General features: G+C 46.1%; 1 protein-coding gene across 4 annotated transcripts in view; it reads left to right on the forward strand.

Annotated features, from left to right (window-relative positions):
- Positions 1 to 22,924, forward strand: part of LOC119004704 (protein jagged-2-like) — a 73,432-nt gene extending 50,508 nt beyond the window's left edge. For 2 of the 4 annotated variants that reach the window (XM_037071861.1, XM_037071860.1), the window contains exons 6-26: positions 5,425 to 5,555; positions 6,035 to 6,154; positions 6,261 to 6,374; positions 6,486 to 6,599; positions 8,078 to 8,191; positions 8,766 to 8,812; positions 9,427 to 9,600; positions 9,699 to 9,849; positions 10,085 to 10,249; positions 10,713 to 10,826; positions 11,611 to 11,724; positions 12,116 to 12,229; positions 12,374 to 12,490; positions 12,665 to 12,692; positions 15,085 to 15,170; positions 15,806 to 15,919; positions 16,123 to 16,238; positions 16,324 to 16,587; positions 17,332 to 17,463; positions 19,622 to 19,781; positions 19,871 to 22,924. In XM_037071861.1, the coding sequence (XP_036927756.1) occupies positions 5,425 to 5,555; positions 6,035 to 6,154; positions 6,261 to 6,374; positions 6,486 to 6,599; positions 8,078 to 8,191; positions 8,766 to 8,812; positions 9,427 to 9,600; positions 9,699 to 9,849; positions 10,085 to 10,249; positions 10,713 to 10,826; positions 11,611 to 11,724; positions 12,116 to 12,229; positions 12,374 to 12,490; positions 12,665 to 12,692; positions 15,085 to 15,170; positions 15,806 to 15,919; positions 16,123 to 16,238; positions 16,324 to 16,587; positions 17,332 to 17,463; positions 19,622 to 19,781; positions 19,871 to 20,382 (3,001 nt within the window). In that variant the 3' untranslated portion in view covers positions 20,383 to 22,924. Of the gene's footprint in view, positions 1 to 1,685; positions 1,767 to 5,424; positions 5,556 to 6,034; positions 6,155 to 6,260; positions 6,375 to 6,485; positions 6,600 to 8,077; positions 8,192 to 8,765; positions 8,813 to 9,426; positions 9,601 to 9,698; positions 9,850 to 10,084; positions 10,250 to 10,712; positions 10,827 to 11,610; positions 11,725 to 12,115; positions 12,230 to 12,373; positions 12,491 to 12,664; positions 12,693 to 15,084; positions 15,171 to 15,805; positions 15,920 to 16,122; positions 16,239 to 16,323; positions 16,588 to 17,331; positions 17,464 to 19,621; positions 19,782 to 19,870 lie in introns of those variants that run through there. The other 2 variants (XM_037071863.1, XM_037071862.1) reach the window with 2 other exon arrangements.
- Positions 22,925 to 23,044: the final 120 nt, after the last annotated feature.

A 23,044-nucleotide genomic window follows, 5' to 3' on the forward strand; every position in this document is an offset into this window, starting at 1 on the left:
CCCCCCGTAAGAGTTTAATGAGGAAAACAGAGGTGACACACAAGACAACAGAGTGATGAGGTGGAGAAGGAGGAGGCAGGAGGGGGCAGGAGGAGGCAGGAGGGGGCAGGAGGAGGCAGGAGGAGGCAGGAGGGGGCAGGAGGGGGCAGGAGGAGGCAGGAGGAGGCAGGAGGCGGCAGGCGGGGGCAGGAGGGGGCAGGAGGGGGCAGAAGGAGGCAGGAGGAGGCAGGAGGGGGCAGGAGGGGGCAGGAGGAGGCAGGAGGGGGCAGGAGGAGGCAGGGAGGGTTGTTGATAACATACCAAGCAGCCTCCCCCCCATCGGTGTTCTGTGAAGTGTCCCCCTCCCCAACCCTCCACCTCCATCCCTCAGCTCCAGCTCTGATCCAGAAGCCATTGTTCTGCTTCCTGTTCTAAAGCTGGCCTGCACGCACACACACACACACACACACACACACACACACACACACACACACACTGATACAGAGGCATGTTTTTTTTGCTGCTGTATGTTTCCTCCCTCGTCCTCCTCCAGCAGCAGAGAGGCACCGTGCCCTCCTCCGCCCTCCTCCGCCCCTCTCCTCTCTAATGTCTGCAGCCCACATCACCTCTTCCTACCCCGGGACTTGTTATGGCTGCTGCTCGCCCTGTTGGGGAAGTGAGGAATCCACCCAGTGAGCTGCAGACAACAGGCGGAGAGCAGGCGGAGGGGGAATCAAGCCAAGACCAGAAAAATGTTTGCATTAAAAACATCCAGAGAGAATTTAGGGCACTTCTACACCTGACAGGTAGCTCCCACACTGTCATCCAATTATAAGCATTATTAGTTGAGCGTGTACCTGATTAATAAGGACAAACAGATAGAGATCACCAGCTGTATAAAATATGGATCTTGAACCTGCCGTCCATGCCTCAGTGCTGCTGAATCATCTGCCTCTAACAAACATTTCCAAGCTTGTGGCGTGAATTGTGTGGTCGAATTTTGTAGCTGATAATCGTTACTTGACGCCACTTCCTGTCTGTGAATGAGCGGACGCCATGAGCACGTCAGGCCGGCACCGTGTGTCTGCACTCTCGTTACAGAAAAAGGGCTGAGCAGACGGCGGAGAGACATTTAGATTTGATTACATGTGGAGCTGAACTGTAGGTTGAGACACAGTGGAGCACGAGAGCTTTAAAGAGCCAAACACACACACACACACACACACACACACGCAGTGGCAAGTATTTGGAAACAGGAGGAGAGGTGGTGGAGGGGTGGAGGAGGTGGAGATGAGGGTTTCATACTGACGCAGGTTTGATTTAGTAAAGATCTCGTTAAAAACAAAAAAAAAAGGAAAAAGAAATCCGAGCTGATATTTCTCATTGCAAATGGCCGCAGGATTGGAAGAGAGAGAGGAACACCCTGGAATGTGCCTCAACATGTGATTTGGAGCTTCATCGCAATCAGGGGCACAACACACACACACACACACACACACACACGCACACTGCTGTGAAAGGAGAAAGATGCTGGATAACATTCATCCAACACAAACACGGTTACATGGAGAATGAAAGCGTTCTTGTTGTTGGTTTAAAGGGGACATGAATCAAAACAGACACATTAAAACGCTCCGTGTAAACATAACGGCCGTTAGCTCAAAGGCTAGTTAGCACCGAGGTGTAATAAGACAACGTCATGACAACATGTAACACAACAGGACACGTTTATCAGGATGCAGAGGTCAGGGTGGACGACTGTCCATGGACAGGAGAAACAGTTCCAGGTAATCGATGGATGGATGGATGTGTACTTCAGTCGCAGCTGATGAGATTCCCATCAGTCTCAGTCTTATCACACTGAGCATGTTAGCATGGAATTGGTAGCATTTAGCTCAAAGCTCAGCCCTTACAGAGCCAAGAGCTGTTTGGAAGTGCTGGTACCAGAGCAAATCTGTAACTATATTACCACGTGACATGAAACCTGCTTTTATTTCATGTTTTTTAATCAACTGAAGAAGCCAAAGTTGTCAAATGTTGAACTTTTAAACTCCAAAACTGGTAAAATCTTGACTAAAAGGTGCAATATGTAAGAATTTCTGCTAAAAACATTAGCTGATTGGGCTCCTTGCTACGCTAAGGCTAACTGAGCTACTATCACTCCCACTGTCAGTTGTCGACATCCAGACAAATTATTTGCTGTATTCATGTTGTCATTATTTTTTCATTTTTTAACTCCAGATGTTTGGCTGGATTTCTTTTAAAGGCAAATGGATATAACTTTTATTATAACTATTGCAACTAGTACACATTAGTCTCTGAATCCGTTTGTGTCTTGATTGATTGATTGGTTGCTAAAAATGAGGCCATGAGGAATTTAAAGGGCGAGAGGGTGAACGTGTTTCCATCCAAATTAAATATGAAAAGCGTCAGAGCTCAAAGAAATGATGGACAAAACATTAAGTATAAGACAAAAGCAATACAGTCGCACAGTTAAGATACAAATCAGGGTGAACTTGATGTCAGAAAAGAAGTGAAGGAGAGAAAATAAAACTGGTGAAAACAATCGGAGGGCGAGGGGTTAACGGCAGAGAGAAGCAGTGAGAAGAAAGAAAGAAAGAGAGAGAAACAGGAAAAGGCTGGCAGAGGAAAACTAAAAATGTGTGTTTGGTATCTTGTTTCTTACACGCAGCGCATTCACAACCTACGCTCCCTCATGTGACACTACTAAACATGTAGCTAGGCAACAGCGGGCTAAGTCCGTCCACTGGATTTGGGCGCGAGGCTCGCCTGTAAATAATTCAGCTGTCCCACACACACACACACACACACACACACACACACAGCCCCCTCTACCTCTGCCCCGGCCCACCGTCCCGTCCTCTGGGTGTGGTTTGTCTGAGGGGGCAGCAGCAGCAGAGCAGGCGGGGGTTGTGGGCAGGCTGGATATTTTTGGCTCCGGCTGGCCCCTGCGGCCCCTTCCATTGATGGGACGGCAGCAGCTCGGCGACGGGGCTTGTGGGTAATGCCACCCTTGGCCTGTGGCTGCCCAAAACCATTTCCCCGCTCTGTCCCACACTGCAGCCAGACAGACTGTCCACGCTGCCGCCGCCGCCGCCGCTGCTGCTGCATGGCTGACAGTGTGCAGGGCAGCGCTGCCGACCGCGGTGCCGGACACCACACGCTGTAGGAAACAATACGCAGCACTGTCACACATGTAACTGAGCTGCAGTCGCAGGGCAGGATCAGGTTAAAGTTACGGTGGTGCCTGCATTTGAAGGCATCTTAGCATACAATGGTGCATGAATCAAAACGTGTGCATGTTTTAACACAACTCCGCTGATCAACAATGATTCCAGCTGCTCAAAAGGGGCCTAATCATACAGATCTGAACCACAAACTCATTCCTCAGATGTGCCCACACGATAAAAACTGTTGACAGAGTGTCCTGAGGATATCAAAACTGTGATGCCGGCAGAAGGCTCAGTGAAAGATGCCGAAGAACTCCGATCACTAAAACCGATCTATCAATCTATTTACATACTTTGGCTGTAAAACTAAGGAGATTTCACTCTTAGCTCGCGGCGCAATCCGTGGTGTCAGCCTTCAAGTTGTTGACTTGTGGCTGAACATGCAGGTGTTGAACCAATCAGCACCCTTTGAAAACAAAACAACTCCTCAATAGGTTAGCGTAGCTGCTAAAGCATCACTTATATCAGAACTGGAGAGTATCTGACATCTTTGATTAAACAAGGAACGGATCAAAGATGAATTTCACCAGACTACAGCTCTGATCAGACGCTTCATGCCAACCTTTGGTATTTGTGCAGACTCACTGGCTGATTCCTAAAAAGGACTCAGCCCGTCCAGCATGGAGCCTCCAGTCTGTCACCGTCCTCAGCTACGCAGCGTACTACAGCACGTTACAGCTGACTACACAGCAGTATATCACTGCTGGTCGGAGGAGTGTGTGGTCGGCATCCATTTTGAAGTGTTTGTGAGCCCGGAGCGGAGGGAGGGTGGAGGTGGTGCTGGTGGGTTTGCTCCCTAAAAATAGCCCCCCGACGGGGAGAAGTGACAGGACAGGTGGGGCAAGGTTACCACTGGCCTTGGAATAACAGAGTGCTGCCATAAACCAACAGATTAGCTAACCCTGCGCTGGCCTCCCCCTTCGAGACGACTAACCCTCGTTCCACAAACCCGCTGCTCATTCCAAGTTTGACCTCGACCGAGCTCACGACACGGGAAGAGGCTGACAGGAGACACGCAACACACGACACATGGGATAAAACACAACTGCACAAAGACTCTGTGATCGAGTGCTAAACATCCTCACTCTCAACTTATCATGCCGGGAAAACTAGAAGATTATAATAAATATTCTGCAATGTGAGGATTTGTCTTTTTAATCTTTGATTGGACAAACAATGCGATTTAAATATGAATTAAAATAAGGGATACACTGATTATGAAGGTGGATATTCAGCATTTTTCTTTTTAAAAGCATGTTTAGCATGCTAACCAGCTAGCCCTGGTCCGTCTAAAGCTCCTGTGCTGGCAGGCTAAACACTACTAGCTGCACGGCTAACTGAACTAAGTGGCTAACTGTAGCTAGTTTGGCAGCAGTTATTCTGGTGATATGCAGCGTATTTGACTGTCTGAGTAGGAATTCAAAAGGCAGCCAGATCCTACATGTTGCACCTTTAATAATCAGTATTGGCATTTGACCTGAAAAAGCGTTTTGGTTGATCTTGATGACGACGTTCAGCTGCAGCTCCGTCTGCTCTCCTGATCATTTCTACTCACCGTCGTCTCTTTACACGAGCTGAAACGTTTAAAAAGTCTTTTTCCTTTTTACCAGGGGACGTTAAACTGGCACGCTGCCCGACATCAAGTGCTCCTCTGTGTTTTCACACATTGTAAAAGTATTACATTTCTTGTTTGTTATCGCGACGTAACTATCGCTGTGTTTCATGGCCGACTCCCTCGGCTTTAATAAGTGCATCTGTGTGCCTGATATTCCCTCAGGCCAGAGCTGTAAATAAGAACACACTCGCACTGTGCTTGTGAAATAAGAGGCACTTATTTCACCGAAAAATCTCCTCAGCCACCGTTAAACCCGATGAACCCTCTGCTGTGTGTGTGTGTGTGTGTGTGTGTGTCAAGCTTAATCACTTGTAATGACTCTGTTACAAGTGACAGCAACAAAAATACTGACAATGAAGAAGATTATAGTTTAGTTTTGCCTTTGAGGGGGAAAATACTTGTTTCTATCTTTAGTTGGGGGATTTCGGATCATATCACGAAGGGAGAGGAGGAAGTGGAGAAAGATAAGAGGGGAAAGAAGAAGTGAAATAGGAAAGAAGGAATGAAGGAAAGTTTCAAAGAAATGTGGGAAAATAAGGAAGTATAAGAAGTAACACTTCTCTCCGCTGTGTGTCGTAGGTGTAACTACGGCTGGCAGGGTCCGCTCTGTGACGAGTGCCTGCCGTATCCCGGCTGTGTTCACGGGACCTGCAGCGAGCCGTGGCAGTGCACCTGTGAGAAGAACTGGGGAGGTCTGCTCTGTGACAAAGGTCAGAGGAACTCAGTGATGTCTTATTCTGCTTTTGCTGTCTTAGAAATGGAAAGTCAAAGGCTACTGGACACAGTGCTATCGTAAATAAAGAATAAAAATCTAATTAAAAGCCAGATTAGAAAGATTTGTCTTGAGTTTATTTTTCAGTCTCTGCTGTGAAACATTCAAGCTTTATTGTGAAGTGCTTTAGATTTCCACTCTCCGGGCTGAAATCACCGGTATCGTCCTTTAAAGCTTGACTGTGTTGCACCACACAAGTCCCATGAGGTCACAGTGTGATTGGTCAAGATGTAGGAAAATTGAAGTAGACATTACATTTTCTGGAAAATGTGTTCTTACATTGTGCTCCTGCGAACCCACAATCAAAAATAAAGCCTGTAACGACTAGTTATTGTGTGTGTCCGCTGTATTTTCGACAACGTGTGTTAGCTGTGTTTCAGAGTGCTGCGCGTCATATCAGTGTGTTGTGTCGTGCAGATCTGAACTACTGTGGCACCAACAAGCCCTGCAAGAACGGAGGGACGTGCATGAACACGGAGCCGGACGAGTACAACTGCGCCTGTCCAGACGGATACTCCGGCAAGAACTGTGAGATCGGTGAGTGTCTGAATGCACCACAGACGACAGTCCGGGTTAAATTCTCTACAGATTTTGATAAAACGGAAGGATTAAATATCTTTTTTTGCCTCGGTTTTCTCTTTAGCTGAACACGCCTGTGTGTCCAACCCTTGTGCCAACGGAGGGACGTGCCACGAAGTCCCATCAGGCTTCGAGTGTCACTGTCCGGCGGGCTGGTCCGGGCCGACCTGTGCTAAAGGTGACAGTTAACAGCATTCACAGCTTAACAATCGAGCTGAAGGAAGATCAGCTGGTCACCTTCAGATGTAGCTGAATGGGCGTCATGAGGTTTCTCTGGTTTTCATTTCAGACACGGATGAATGTGCCTCCAGCCCGTGTGCTCAGGGTGGAACCTGCATCGACATGGAGAACAGCTTCGAGTGTCTCTGCCCTCCACAGTGGACGGGCAAGACCTGCCAGATAGGTACATCCCACCGAACGACGCCTTCAGGCTTTACATAGGCCCGTTTGTGTATCTGATGTTCAATATAACAGATGAGATGTGTGGACCCATTTTAAATGTATGTGTTTTAAACCCCTCGCTGCATGTTGGATGATATTTTGCTGTGGTGGAGCCGGTGTGTTTCCGTGTGTGTCGGCCTGCGTACGAAACCATTCCAGGAATCTCATTCGCCTGCAGAGTTACAGCTTACGCGGTGGTCTGTTTATCCTGCCGCGTCGTTTAACTCGTAGTGTTACTGCGGGAGGGCCACTAATTTCTACTGAGTGTGTGTTTGTGTATAACGGAGAACGCTCGCTGGGTATCATCTGCAACTCGAGCCAGGTGACTTGAGTAAAGCTAAAAATAACCTCCCGCCTGGCAACTGCTAGCCTTGGGACCAAATATACTCTGCCGGGGGGTTATCTTTGGCTCCAGACTGGGCGTAACCAGCGAGTATGTTCACTACGGTGAGGCGGCGCCCCGGCATAGCAGAGCCCTCACCACCTTCGCCTTCAGCCAGGAAACACTTCATAACCTGTAAACATGCCCAGGGAGGGTTATGGATTCTGTTATTCTCAGATCGCTTCCCCTTTCTGGGAGCTGGGTGGTACCTGGAGAGGGCGCGATGAAGAGGAGGGGCGGTCAGGGAGGTTGGGTTTTTGGGAAGGGGCTGGCAGTGTTTGGTTTCAGCAGGCCAACAGGTGCCGCTTACCTCCTGGGAGTAGTATTAATGCACTGTGTCGGTTTATAGTGAGCGAGGCGGCGCGACAGGGGCGGCGATGGCTGCCTCTGAAACTGACCACTTGGAATGCCGCAGGTTGGCCTTCGGGGAATGCAATAGAGAGACGGTAACCCTGAGGGAGGGGCCGAGGATAAAGCAGAGCGGCGATGGAAAGCTGTGGAAGAAATAAAACCCCGTCAGACATAAACTCCAGCCTGTAAATGTTCTGGCAATTAACCATGTTTGAAAAAGACCCGAGTCGTTTACACATAAAAGTCATTACAGTTTTTACTACGTGGTGCCGAGTAACCAAACTGAGTCACATTACCCAAAGTGCTTCACCACACGCTGCAGTTAAACTCGCAATGGACACGTTTTTTGTGGATTATTTACCTCAGAATAGCCGAGTAAAGTCAGCTATTAAATATAAGTTGTACGAGATAAAAAGTTATCGGTCTTCTTGGTAATTTTGAGGAAATTAGGTTTCCTCGACTTTCGCCCACTGGACACGAAATCTCCCAGGAACATGACAGCTGATGATGATTCATTGGAAACCGATCAGCAATGTAAACAGTCACATTACAGACGTCTGATAGGAGATGTAGTTTCTGGAGAACCTCCAGTCTTCGACGTTATCTCACTGTGTTGTACGTGAAGCTACGCTTGGTGATGGGGCTTCGGAGCAGCTTCTCGGCTCTCTTATTCATCCTCTCTGTGTCTCTCGTCTCCATTTTTGCAGACGTTAATGAGTGTGCGGAGAAGCCTTGCAACAATGCTTATTCTTGCAAAAACTTGATTGGTGGATATCACTGTGCCTGCTTTCGTGGATGGGTGGGCCAGAACTGTGACATCAGTTAGTATCAATCCAGCTAATCGTTAGCCTTTAGCCTCTTTCCACCTACCTGTAGCTCTGTCAGACCCTCAAGTCCTCTTTGCTGGCCAGCTTTTGTTCCACGAGCCTTTTTTTTTATCTGTCTCTCTGTATGATTCCTACAACATTTTTACTATCAAGCACATTTGTAAATTCTCGTTTATCTATAATATGAGCAGAAAACAACAGCGATCTGTGACATTAAAGCTGCTCGTGGTCCAGAGGCTGGCTCGCTGAGGGGTCTGGACTTCAGCTCTCTACTTCCTCCTGACTCTCATGTGGCTGTTTGTCTCTGCCACACCTTGACCTTAATTCTCCTAATCTGTAACACTAAAACTGACTTTCCCCGACTTGTCTTTTGGACAAAATCTTAATCCTGCAGTTTGGTTTCATTGCATCCTCTTTACAGCACGTCCTAATCTGCATCTAACATTTCATCTAGGCATGAGTCACTTCCCTTCGGTTGTATCTTCCACTTCTCTGTAGCGGCTGCATGTTCCACTTCCTGATTCGTCAGACTCAGATCTGATGTTGTCTCTGTTTGTTTTCTCCTCAGATGTGAACAGTTGCCATGGTCAGTGTCAGAACGGAGGCACCTGCAAGGTAAATGTGACGGATTTATAGCTTTGAGAAACACTGAGGTCTTTGTTGAATTACATTTTTAGTACAAGATGACGCAGTGATGGAGTTGGATCAAAGCACCTGTCAGAACATAAAAAGACATGCTCAGGGAGAATACTGTTATGAAACATTGGTTACCAGCTTGTTGGTAATGCCTGGAGGGGATTTTTCTTTCTCTAATATTAGTTCTGTCAGTAAGATTTTAAGAAAACAGTATTTAAAATAACTGAAACAGAAAAATGAACTTCCAGAGTCATCTGTTGCTTTCATATGGAAAACATTAAAACAGTTCTCAGCCTGTTGGTTTAACTTCAGTCGTGACTACATGAAGTTGTCATGACTCTTCTTATCTCTGAATATCTGCCCAGCTCGGTGTTGATGTTCTGAAACTCAGCATTGTCGATAAAAGGCCTTTGAAAATATCCGTGCACTGAACTGGGAGCATGTTTGGGGGGCTTGCGTGTGCTGTTGAGTGCTTGAACAAAACCAGGAAGTTTTATCGCATTTTCTCTGAAGAATAAACAGGAAGCTCTGCCACTTTGATCATCATGAAATACCAACGCAGAGTTTTTGATAACTTCTGGTTTTTGTTCCAGGAGGTGGCCAGAGGCTACCAGTGTGTTTGCCAGGCGGGATTTGTGGGTCGGCACTGTGAGGTCCAGAGGAACCGCTGTGCCAGCAGTCCATGTCGGAACGGCGGCCGCTGCCACGCCCTGCTGGACGGCTTCATGTGCGAGTGCCCGCAAGGCTTCGCTGGTACAACCTGTGAGGTGAGGACCGGATCCAGCTGGAAGATAAACTATAAAAACTGTCGCGTGAACACTTGTTGGTGAGAACACACCTCGACCTCCCTGTCTTCCATCCTCAGGTGCAGAATGACCCGTGCAGCCCAAACCCCTGTCACAATAAGGCCCAGTGCCACAGCGTGATGGGAGATTTCTACTGCAGCTGTCCAGACGATTATGAAGGCAAAACCTGCTCAGAGCTGAAAGACCACTGCAAGACCAACCAGTGTCAAGGTAACACAGCACCTGCAGAGTCCTGGGATCTCTGATTTCAAGACATTTAAACTAATTCTACTACAAAGAACCTTTATTTTAGTTTCTTCTGGTAGCTCCTCTGTAAACTTTGGCTCAGTGCTGCATCACCGGACTCTTTAGTCCTTTATTCACTCTGAGCAAAAATGACTTTTCCATCCCAACCTTCAGCCATGCTGATCATCTCCTCTCTCTCCTTCACTTCTGTCACTCCAAGTGATTGACAGCTGCACTGTTGCCGTGGCAACCAATGACACCCAAAAGCGGGTGTGGCACATCTCGTCCAACGTCTGCGGCCCCCACGGCCGTTGCATCAGCCTGCCCGCCGGGAACTTCAGCTGCTCCTGCGAGCCGGGATTCACTGGCACCTACTGCCATGAGAGTGAGTCATTATTAGACACACAACACACAGACTATATTTATCATCACTTACCCTCACTGGGAACCACATGATTCTTACGGTAATTCAGACTCCTGTTTCTCTAATCGTCACTCTCTTAGTTTAGATTACAGTGGAGGGGAGGAAAAAAAAAAACAGGACAAAAAGGAAATCCGGTGGAAAACATCCGCAGTGAAATGTCTTCTTTCACGTCAGTCTGAGAGATTTGGTTTTGTTCTCTCACAGGATGCTTCTAGAAATCAAACAAGCTCACTGATTTTCTTTCATTCTCAGAATCTGATTGAGTCAGAGATCATCAGCTGTAACAAAAAACTGAGCAAACATTTGAAAATAAAACATTTTTGGGGGTAAACATTTGAAATTCTTTGCATGTGTTGGTTTTTGAAAAGTGAATGACAAACAATTAAATGTAGTGAATAAACATGTCTCCCCTCTCTTCCTGCAGACATTAATGACTGCGCCTCATCGCCCTGTAAGAACGGAGGCACTTGCATCGACGGCATCAACTCCTTCCAGTGTTTCTGCCCGAACGGCTGGGAGGGCAGCCTGTGTGATGTTGGTAAGGATGAGTGTGAGCGATGATTGTGTGGGTGTGAGTGTCTGAAAGAACTGGGGGGTTTTTAGGGGTCGATTTATGCAACAGCACAAGTTTACAAGTTTAGAGAACAGCCTTAATAAGTCATGCTGCCTGTGAGTCACACGTCCTACGGCAGCAAAGGAGTGATCAGTAGTCTGAGAATCTTTAGAAGACAAAACAATGGAGGATTTGTTTTGGCAATCAAAGCAAGCGGAAAAAATTGGCAACTTAGCCAGCTGACTGATTCTAAATCTGTTCCGTGAGCAGCATATGCCAACAAATACAGCACAGTTTGTTTTGTCTGTGTGCACATTTGCAGACGACACGATTACTTATATTACACAATTACTAAAAGTCATGCAAAAGCAGAAGAAATGAATTAGTTGAATGCATATCAATCACTTTTTGATAGATAGTAAACTAATATGTCCATACACTTGTGACCTATTTGTAAAATTTAATATATTTGGTTTATAAGAATATTCCAAATACCAGGACAGAACACAGCGTCTGACCGATGGTTCTCAGTTTGAAGACAGGAAATAACACATTTTTCTTGCTGTTGGATGAGTCAGTTACTAAACCCACCAGCTCTAATGCTAAATTAACTTAAGTCAGCTAGCTGTAGTTAGCCGTTAGCTTACTTTATAACCAGGGAAAACTCCCTACACCACCTCGGTACGTATCCCAAACATATCATCTAAACTGTTTAACATTTAATGACATCCTGATAACTGCACAGACTTACTGTTTGATTTTCTTCCAGATGTGAATGAGTGCAACAGAAACCCATGTCAGAACGGAGGCCAATGCGTCGATCTGCTGAACGACTTCTACTGCAACTGCGTCGACAACTGGAAGGGAAAGACCTGCCACTCACGTAAGATAACACGCATCTGTGTCCAGCCACATGACTGGTCATAAGATGAATTGCAAAAAAAAAGAAAAAAAAAGAGATCATTCAATTTAATGTTAATAGAACCAAAAAGATTATTTTGAGCGGAGACTTCAAGTAGAGCTCCTGCAGCTCTTATAAAAGGGCACCATTGTGTTCGGTTTCCATGTTCTCCTACATGTCAGGTCTTATATTCTTTGACTACCTCTTAATCTTCTTTCTGAGGCGTGATGCCTTCACTGGCTGCTGTGCAGGCTTGTTTCACCCTCTGACGGCGTCTCTGAACTGAGCTTTGGAATTAATCGCTACTGAACCCTGGCACCGAGTCAAACGTTTGAAAGAAATCTGTTTGTCTCTTTTTTTGTTCCCTGTTCAGGTGAGAGCCAGTGCGACTCCTCTACCTGCAGTAATGGAGGGACGTGTTACGACCACGGAGACTCCTTTCTGTGTAGCTGCCCCTCAGGCTGGGGTGGCAGCACCTGCAACACAGGTCAGGCGCTCGCTGCACTCTCATTAAGCTGGCTCTGGATCAGTTGTGTCACAATAAAACTTGATGTTAAGTTGTTGCAACTGTGATCACAGGCTGAGGAGCAGCGTAAACACCTCCATTTAAAGGAATCTTTTTTTTTTACAGCCAAGAACAGCACATGTGACTCGGGTCCGTGCCAGAATGGAGGGACGTGTGTCGGAGGAGGAGACGCCTTCACCTGCATCTGCAAGGACGGCTGGGAGGGACCCACCTGTGCACAGAGTACGTCACTGTCAGCAATTCTGTCATGTTCAGGTCATAAAGGATGGTAGACACGGGAAAGAGTCGTGAGAACGTTAAGAATTTGGCACAGTATCCATTAAAGTTGGGTTTGATCGCTACACGGAGGGGATTAAAATTTGTTTACTGATTCTGTCCTTCATTTCTCTCTTGCAGATGTCGATGACTGCAATCCACATCCCTGGTAAGATTTCTTTTTTATTGTCAGGCTGAATATTTTTAGCATAAATGCAAGTTTTTCTCATTTTTTGCTGCTACCGGTTGATTGTTTTCATGGCTGTGGAGAAAGTCCAGTGCTGGTTCAGACAAACAGTTATTGAAGTCTGTAGCTGTTTTCATACGGGGCAGCAAGCCGCCAATCTGGCCATCTTATTTGTGTCTAGGTCCACAGATTTCGACAGAAGGTGGTAAATTGGGGGTCTGTTTTGGTCCGCAATTTGACGCCTCAGAGGGTACTAGGACACTTTTTTGCACCTATGCTATGTAAATCTGAGCTGTCAGTGTGCCGACAATTGCGTGAGATGGGTGGAGGTGTCCCTTTGAGATAGACAAGGCAGCACATTGCAGCCTTTACCTTGCTGCATCTAAAAGGGGCTTGTGATTGGCAGAGTTTGGCAGGGTTGCAGTTTTATTGATTCAATTGTTTGATTGTGATCGGATCTGTTGACCCGGTTCTGGTGTCAAACCTCTTGTTGCTCAGTCGGCCCGACACGCAGATCTTCACCTCTTTCACTGCTTTTCTTTGCACTTGCACACAGTTTTGTTGAATATGAGTTAATTTTCTCTGACGTCCAATTATTAGTTCAACTTGACTTCTCTTGATCTCGGGAATTAGTTCGACTCAGGTGGTCTGGACTGCAGCCCTGAACTCTAGCGACTCTTTTTCAGCACCTAGCTCAGCAACTTTGATCCTCACCTTCACTGGAGAAGCTCCAACCACCTCAGGTGTTTTGTTTCTGCTTGAGAAAATGAAACTTTTCTCTGATCACCCAAATCTGATTTTATGATGTGGATTTTCTGATTTAAGCGGTGGAAGTTGAGGTGTGAGTGGGTTGGTCTGGATTCTGACTGTATGTGTGTTTGTGTGGGTGAGAGTATCTGAATCATCGTTTTCTTGTGTGCAAACGTCTTTTCCATGAGTGTTTTTATTTTTTTGCCTGGGTTTTGGACTCTTCATCGGACAACACAAGACATCTAAAGGTGTTAACTTAAGTTTTAGGAAGTTGTGATGCCTTTTTTTGTGTATTTTCTGGCATTTCATCGACAGAATTAGTAGAAAAACACCAAAGTAAAGAGAAATCTCAGACTCCTGACAGCTTCTCTGGATCAGAGACGCCACCGCGGACAAAAGCCTCCCTCTTCCTCCCCCGTTCTCTCCTCCTCACCTTCCTCTACAATGACTGACAGGTGGATTAGTGGTGGTTTTGGTCTTGGAGGGGAGAGGGGGGCCGGAGTGTGTGAAGAGACGCCCCCCCTCACCATTCACTGGCCTCGACCTGGGGGTAGCTGTGAGAAGTGGAGGTGTTAGGGGGGTCGGGGGGCTCAGTATGTGGTCAGCAGGGATTTACATATGAAGTCTGGACATTGATCAGGGATCAGCTCCAGCCTGCTGACACTCAGAGTCTCTGGAAGCTCTGTGGGGGGAAAAAGTCTGAGAGTTTGTCTGTAGATCTGCAGAAAGTTTGGGCTAGCTGACGATTAACATAGAACAGAAATCAACCAAAATGTCGACTTAAAGGCTTGAAGACGTCGTTTCTAATGCACTGATTCATTCAGTTATTTTGCCCAGACCCTGAAAACACAGTTGTCTTAATATAAACCCGGGGAAGTTTCATGCTGATATCAATACTTAATAATAATAATTGTTATCCTGTTCACCTGTAGTGAGTCAGGACTCAGTCTGGACCTGCTGCGGTCAGACAGCAGTGAAATGAAGAAGCTTCTTTCTTTCTTTTCTTTTTTTGATCTCTTCATGTATTTAAAATTCTCTGAAAACGTTGTGAAATTAGATCGCAGTCATTGAGAAACAGGAAGTCCTGTTGATTCATTTGTGGTGTCGGACCTTCACGTGAAACTTTGGGGGAAATACCGATTGCACTACAGTCGGCTGTGTGTCTTAATCGTGCGGTTAAATGTTTTTAATTTCCACTGAATTTCTGCAGGACTTTGGCTTAAAGGAGCAGTTCACTCAATCTCAGGGCTTCGAGGGACTTGGCCTTGGTTATCTTCCATCTTCAAACTAGCATCTATCTTCTTCAGTTGTTTAGGAGAACGCAGTCTTGATGTGACGCTCCAGAAATGTTTTGTCGACTATGAAACTTCACCTGATTTTTTACCGGCGTGGTCAGGAGATCGTGACTGGACTTTCATTTTAGGGTGAACTGATCCTTTAAGGAATTCAGTAAACTAGTGACTCCTTTCTGAACTTTAAATTCAGCTGTCAGGATCAAATGTATCAGCAGAGAAAGATTTCCAGTGAAAGGAAAGCATGTGGCCATGTTTGTCCTCAAGAAAGATGTTTTAAGAAACTTAAACTAACTCTTCATGTGCATCTTTCTGTTTTTTCCTTTCTGCAGCTACAACGGCGGCATCTGCGTCGACGGTGTGAACTGGTTTCGCTGCGAGTGCGCCCCTGGATTCGCCGGACCGGACTGCCGCATCAGTGAGTCCCTGGGAACCGGAGGGGGCGTGTGGAGGGGTCAGGTGGGCGGGGGGTCAGAGGTGAAAGGCCGCGGCGGGGGAGCGTGAGCCGATTGTTTCAGGGCGACAGATTAGGAAGCCTTTTAGGAAGACGGTCTTAACCTCTCCCCTCTGCGCTGAGCCGAGGTCAGCGCAGAGGTGCGTCAGACGGGTCAGTGCTCTCTCCCGCGGCCTTCTGGGAGAAATCTCTTCAGAAAAGCCTTTTCAGGAGCAGAGTGTTATCCAATTGAAGCGTTTCGAACCGAGCTCCTATAGAACGATTGTCTGGATTCCATCAGTCATTGAAGATACTTGAATATAACATTCAGATCTCTCAGAGCTCAGAAAGCCTCGAAGGAGGAACCAAAACAATGCAACTGGGACTTAGACTGTGAAATGTATAAATTAAGATGGAAAAAAACAGATTGTTCTGCTACTGAAAAGGTGCGGCGGCTCTTTTTTATCACTCAAGACTTTAGATAAGAGGCAGATGTAGAAGTGTTTTACTTACTACAAGGGATATAAACACATTTTCTGGTGTTGCTGCTCATCTGTTCTGTTTGTTTCCTTCAGGACTCGGGAGTTAATAATTCTCTGTGTGTTTAACTTTTCTTTCAGACATCGATGAGTGTCAGTCGTCTCCCTGCGCCGAAGGTTCGACCTGCATGGACGAAATTAACGGCTACTCCTGCGTTTGTCCTCCGGGACACGCTGGGCCTCGCTGTCAAGAGTGTGAGTGCCTTTTAAAAATGTTAATTCTGTGTCAATATTTAGGCAATTCAAATGAGTAGACAACAAAACAATATGCTCATGTGGGAGCCTGATGTGAGCGTAGTGCCAGGACTGAGTTTTGGTGGATTTCCTGCAGGAAGTAAACGGTCAGATCGACACCTGACCCTCTTCTTTTTCTTCTCCACCTCTCTTATTCTCTCCAGTCATCGGACTCGGGAAGTCGTGTCGTCACGCCGGCTTACAGTTTCCTCACGGCAGCCGGTGGGAGGAGGAGTGTAACGCCTGCCAGTGTGTCAACGGATACGTCCGCTGCTCCAAGGTCAGCCTCGCAGGAAAGACTTTACCAAAATGTTCCCGTCGTAATAAAAACCCAGTTACTCACCGACTCCTCCGTCTTCCTCCAGGTGAGGTGCGGCCGTCGGCCCTGCCTCCTCCCCAAAGCTCTGCCTCCTCCTGCAGACTCGAACCCTCCGCCCTGCCCCGGAGGTCACGAGTGTGTGGAGCATCAGTTCCTCACCTGCTTCTCACCGCCCTGCCACCAGTGGGGTGTGTGTTCGACGCCCGACCCCCCGACGCCCCTGCACACCCAGTGTGAGCCCAACAGTGGTTACCTTGACAACAGCTGCGCTCGCATCACGCTCATCTTCAAGAAGGACAAAGTGCCGCAGGTGAGTGACGTCAATCTGTCAACTTCCTGCATCACGATCAGTGTATGAGTGGTGTTCTTCTTAGTTTTTAATATATTCAACATTAGTCTGTAGTTTAATAGTCTATAGTTTAGAGTAACTAAGTAACTAAACTTAAGATTTTATCTGTTTATTATCATTGTACCTAGAATATTTGTAGGTTTTTGACTGGTTTTCAGGTGAAACAACAAATTTAGAGAAAGACTTTTTGACAGAAGGGCATTCACTATTTTATTTACAGGTTCACTTAGACTTTAATGTGCTTTGAAACACTGCTGCCACTTTGCCTTTGAGCAAGTCACCTCAGAAACATCCTGTGTAAACCTTTCAGTGCTCACATAAAACATGTGGTAGTAAAAAAGTGATTTCAGTCTGTAAACTCTCAAGTGTGGTTGGTTCCGTCCTGAGTGAAGCTCCGGTCGTCTCTGCGTCGGTCCAGATGGTATTTTAGTTGTTTACTAGCGTCTCATTAAACCTTAACTGGCCCCCTGCGGCAGCTCTGACTAAACTTTTGTGAATGGAAGTGAATCTATTTCTCCGACACAGATACAGATCTGAGATCTGAGCCACCGTGTCCCCCGCTGGGCCGGGCCGCTCTGATTGGCTGCATCTGCAGCAGACTGAGGAGGAATTAGAAGCTGATTGTTCCTCGCCAGCAGTGCAGATACTAATCTGTCCTGTCGGTGTGTGTGTGTGTGTGTGTGTGTGTGTGTGTGTGTGTCACAGGGCACCACTGTAGAGAACATCTGCTCTGAGCTGAGGTACCTCCCCGTGACTCAGACGCTGGCCGAGGAGCGAGCGCTGCTCATCCTCTGCGACCTGTCCTACTCCAACAGTGACGCCGTGGAGGTCGCCATGGTGATTATTACACCCAAACACACACACACACACACACACCTGTCCACACACACACTCCATGGTGAGAGAATGGGGCTGTCTTTGGATCCATGTTGGGTTGGTAAAACGTCCCGAGCAGCAGCAAAGCAAGAAAATCAGAAATTCTCTGTAGATATGAGACACTAACACACCTTCTCTCTGTCTGTTTATGTCTTTGTCTCGTCTCACTGCGTCTGAAATCAGTCTTGTGATGTTGGGAAAGGTGTAAAAATAATCCACAACGCATTCAAACTGAAGCAACGAGTCTGTTTTTAAAATTTGAGCAGGAGAAAGTTCAGGTGTTTGGGAGGGAAAGTCAAAGAGGTACTCAAGTAAAGCTAACGGTTTTATCAGATGCAGCAGAAGAAGAAGAAGAAGTGCAGGTGTTTCAGGTGAACACAAGCTAACACACACCTCCAGATTTAGCTGCCGCTGCCTTCTCTCCCTCTCACCTCGCTCTCCCACTTTTCTTCTCTGCCCCTGTTTAAAAACACAGAATCGTTTCCAGAGGAATCCGGTTAAAATCTGAACTGTTTTCTCCCCGTTGAGTTTAGAGAGAGAGAAGAGAGAAGAAGAGGGGGAGGCGTTTGAAGCTTTTAACAACATCTGGATGAGATTTAAGCTTTTCTGTCAGAGCACCTTGCTGATCTTTGTCTCTGCTTTCCCTTTTCTTCTACTTCTTATACTTTCTGTAATGTCTCTCTTTCTCTTTACCCTTTTTCTTTACTGTCTTTCCTCCCCTCGTCCTCCTCTCTTCCCTCCTTCTTTCTCTCCCGGCCACCCATACTCGGGGGAATCAGTCACTTCGGGGCTCTAAGCTCTTAATGGAGGGGATTAGTTCCTGCTCCTCTGATGTTCTCGGGCCTGTTCAGAGCGACAGATACAGGAAAAGGAGTGGCGAACCTGACATCCACCCAAACTCCACAACAAGGCTTTCACGCAGAATAAAAAAGAAAAACTCCCACTCGCTGTCGACTCGCGTTGCGGCGAAATGTCAGCGCTCGTTTCCAAGTGAGGGTGAGATCTTTCTATCGTCAGCGATCCCGGTGCTGCACGTCGCCAGCTGCGAGGCCTCGAGGCGTCCCGATGTATCCGTGATATCATGATTCTTTCACTCCGCCTGCGGTCCTGAGGGTGGATTCGGAGCCTTGTGTCGCTGTGATGTGGTCTGTCAATCACCTCGGGGGCGGGGTTAGAGGTGTGTGAATGAGCTGCTGATTTCCTGAGGAGAAGAAAAGAGGAGTGTTTGTCCCCGGCCGAGCAGGGAGCACAGCTGGCCTGTTCTCTATTGTTTGTCCTAATTGAACTGCACAGCACACAGCTAATCCCCCTCCGTCCCCCCGCTCTCACCCTCAGCACCTTATTAGGCAATTAACTCCACCCTCTGTGGTCTCAGCGGGGGGGTCCGCAGCCTGCCAGATGTTAGGCTGAGAATCTCTTTTATTCTGACAGATGAATGTGTGTTTTTTTCTTTCTTTCTTTTCTCTCTCTCTCTCTTTTTGTTGTTCTGCGTCGCCTCGAGCGAGACTCTGACCATTTGGCAAATGAGGATTTTTCTTTTTCTCTCTACTGTCCCGACTGAATCTGTGCCGTCAGCTTCTTCACACAGACACGAGCTTTTGTGTTTTTCAATCATTGTCTGCCAGTCGGCTTTACATTCCTCTTCATTTAAACGTTACTGCAGAGGTGTTTAAGGGAGCATTCGGGCTGAATTAATGTTTAATTGTAAAGTAAAACAACAACCCCAAACTCTTCATTTGCTGCCATAAATTCTCACATCTAAGAAGCAAATGTTTGACATAAACCCTTAAAAAATTCAACAAACAGTGAATCTATTGCCAAATGTTTGGCGACTAATTGTCTTCCGATCTACTAATCGATTCATTGACTAATTCTTGTCATGGCGGCTGTGTTTTCTTTGTCTTCTGGGATTTTTGATGAATGGTCCTTTATAGAAGCTCAACAAAGACAAAGAACAACAACAAATAAATGAGAAGTCGTCTTTGAAAGTAGATTTTTGCACCATTAAGCGAAATAATTGGAAACTAGTTTAAAAAGTATGATTATGTATATTTAAAACTCTAGATTTGAAGAGGCCATGAAACAAATCAGCTGACTCCTCTCTGTGTCTCTGTCTCAGTCCTTCGAGCAGGACGGACGGTCGAAGGACAGCGATCGAGGACAGATCCAGAAGGCGGCCAGCGCCATCATCAGCTCGCTGTCCAAACGCCACAACAGCACCGTCATGCTGGCCGTGGTGGAGGTCAAAGTGGAGACGCAGGTGGAGTCGCAGCCTGTTGGTAAGACGATAACATGCTTCATTTGTCGACCAAATTTAATCTAATAGCCGTCGGAGACGATAGGTGACCTCCTCCTCTCCCTCCTGCAGGGTACCTGGTCCCGGTGCTGTGCGTCGTCTTCAGCGTCCTCTGGATCTTCTGCATCGTCGTCTGCGTGTGGTGGACCCGCAAGAGGAAGAAAGAGCGCGAGAGAGCGACCCGATCCGAGGACACGACGGTCAACAACCAGCTGGAGCCGCTGCGGAGCAACGCCCTCAAGGACAACCGCGACAAAGACATTCAGTACGAATGCAAGAAACTGATGGGCCCTTCGGACAGGACGGGCGACGGGGCCGAGGGCGAGGAGGAAGGGGAGCAGGAGGGGGAGCAGGAGGACGACGAGGAGAGGGCGATGGGCATGGGGGAGAAGTGTCCGCCGCAGAAGTGCTCCATAACTGGGGCGCAGGACAGGGGGATGATGGGTAAGGGAGGGGTCATCTGCACGTCGCGCAGCGGTCCGGTCAAGGCGCCGCACCGGACGGCGTACAGCCCCAAAGACAACCGGTGTAAAAACCTGAACGCCGCCAAGCTCAGCGAGGACGTTAAAGACCACTATGTATGAACACGAGAGAGGAGGAAGAAACAAACTGCGATGTCTTCAAACGTCACTGACTTTTTTTTAAAAAAAAGCACCAAAAGTGAAGATTACAGATGCTTTAATTTTCTATTGTTTTGTGTTTGTCACACGTTATTTAACTTCCTCTCGGCCGGCAGCACCGACGCTCTTTTACCAAAACCAACACAAAAAAAATGCAGAAAAATAAACAAATTAAAAAAAAAAAAAAAAAAAGATCATCACAGCTTCTGGATTTCTGGATTTAAACTTTTTATCGTTACACTTTTGGAATCAAGAAGAATTTTTCTTTTCACCTCTCCTGATTTTATTTTTCTGTTTACAGACTTTTGCTTTTCTCCGCGTCAGAACTAACGCTCGCCTTTTCGTTTTTGTCTTTGGACCTCGGAGATCTAACTGAACGTCATCGGCTGGCAGCTGTTAACAATGTTTCTACTGTTGGGTGCATTCGGTTCCTGTCTGCCTTAGCCCAAACCTGCGGGCCTTTTCTACTCTGTCTTCATATCATGTTTCTTTTTATAAAACAAGAAAAACATTTAAAAAAAAAAAAAAGATTTTATATACATTTAAGTCCTTGAACGTTGGCACAGAGAATCCACTGTATGATACCTGGCATGAGCGTTTTTTTGTTTACATTCATAAACATCTTTTTTTTCCCATTTTGTGTTGAGGCTTAAAGGTTCTTACGTATATATATATCCCTTTCAAAATAATGGTCACTGCTTCCTGCGAATCTACACGATGATTTTTCAGTATTTTTTGCTTTGGTAGAAAAGTGCCTTCAGCCCGGATTCTTTCTCCTTTTCTCTCCTCCTGTAGAGTTTATGCAGAATTTGAATACCTATAAAGGGAAAGATGTCCTGACAACAACTCTTCATACCACAGTAAAGGTTATTTTCATTTGCTGTACATATGTAAATATGAAAAAAATGGCTGTGTATATTTGAATTTAGTAACTTAAGTGATGCTTTGTATCATAGTTATTCTAAAGAATAAGTTTTTGTGGTTGTTTTTTTTTTTTAATGATGTCATTCCGTTTATTAGTGTCTGTTGACACTCTGACAGATGTTTTATACAGATGTTTCGGACTGTGTCCAGGGTCCGGCTGAATCGTGAGCGTCGGTTTAAACAGGAAACAGATCACGATGTTTGTCTTCATGTGTTCTGGTTGTTTGTTACAGCTGTTCAGAGGTTGAGAGCTGTTTGTTCGGCCCGTCAGTCGTCCTGAGAGGCTGTTCGGACCCGAGCGGCGCCGACTGAGAGCTCGTACGGCTCGGTAATCACTGCTACAAATACAGGAACCTCTTGTGTTGCGGCCCTGTTCATTTCAATGTTGTTTTGTTCAAGGGACTTTTGATTCTGAGGGCCGCCTGCGAGATTCACCTTTCTAATAACAAGTCGTGCAGTGGTCACCCTTCTGACAACATTTCATTTTTATCCATCTCAGTCCTGAGTTCGAGCGTCTGTGTGTGCTCATCATGTTTGAAGAGCCCTTCTACGTGAATTCAGATCATGTGACAGGCGAAATGTCACAGCTTTCTATGTTTGTTTTTAGTACGCCTGCTTCTGAACGATGATTAAACTGAAAGATGTTCTGCTTTCTCCACGTTTCACACTGCTGTTTCAAATCCTACTGGCTGTTTACTGGGACTGTCACATTCTCCGAATCAATGATCCATTTTTTACTTTCCTTTATCCTGGCAGAGTTTTTGATGGTTAGGGTTTCGACGAAGTTCAAATAATATTCACCTAAAAATACAGACCTTCAGTGATGATTCAACAATAAATACCAAAAGACAGCAATTGAATTTGTTACAGAGTATACCCTCTTCCCCAACAAATCATTAAAGGATCTCTGAAAAAGAAAATACACGCAACATCTCCGCCACCAGTCAGTTAATCGTCTTTAGTAAGCTAACTGTCGGTTGTTGGAGATAGAAAAAAATATCCTGTGTTTGACTTCGATGGACTAGAGAAATGGCACTGATCCCCCGTCACAGTCGAATCAAAAGGTGTGTGTTTGAATGGGAACGGACTCAGATGCAGTGGATGAGCGTGTATCCTGAATTGTTTTCCCTGTTTAGCCCCGCCTCTCCTCGTGTGTCTCCTCTGGTCTAATGAAGGGAACAAGTTGTAATGTTGTTGATGTTGTCGTGGTTGTCGTCCAGTGTTTGTAAAAGAGTCTGTTTCTGCACTAAGAACACACAGGAGAAGAGAAGCGTTACCTCCACAGCGGTAGTGAAAGAAAAAAGAAAAAAGAGAGTCAGATATTGTCGCTATTTGTGGATGAACATTATGTTTTCAATATTTTATGTTATTGTTTAAAAATGCTGATGCAAATCATGTAAAACCCAAATTCATATTCTGTCAGTAAACTTTACACGGTGTGAGTCCCACAGGAGGGGCTGAATGTGCAGAACATTGTAATTATTTTGTACAAAATTTGGTAAAAGTCTTGGTTTGTTAGTGGAATTTTTTTTTGTTTGTTCTTAGAACAATCCTATTATTTATTAAAGTATTTTATACCAAAGTTTGCTTTGTTTTGTCTTTTGTATGTAAAGATATTGAATGTTTTTATTGGTTGTTGCTAACGAACCCTCCCTCATTAGTTAATGATACGAAGCCTCAAGCTTTCAGTAGAGTGTCGTCA

This window comes from Acanthopagrus latus, chromosome 16, assembly GCF_904848185.1.
Source record: "Acanthopagrus latus isolate v.2019 chromosome 16, fAcaLat1.1, whole genome shotgun sequence".
In the NCBI taxonomy this organism is placed as follows: domain Eukaryota; kingdom Metazoa; phylum Chordata; class Actinopteri; order Spariformes; family Sparidae; genus Acanthopagrus; species Acanthopagrus latus.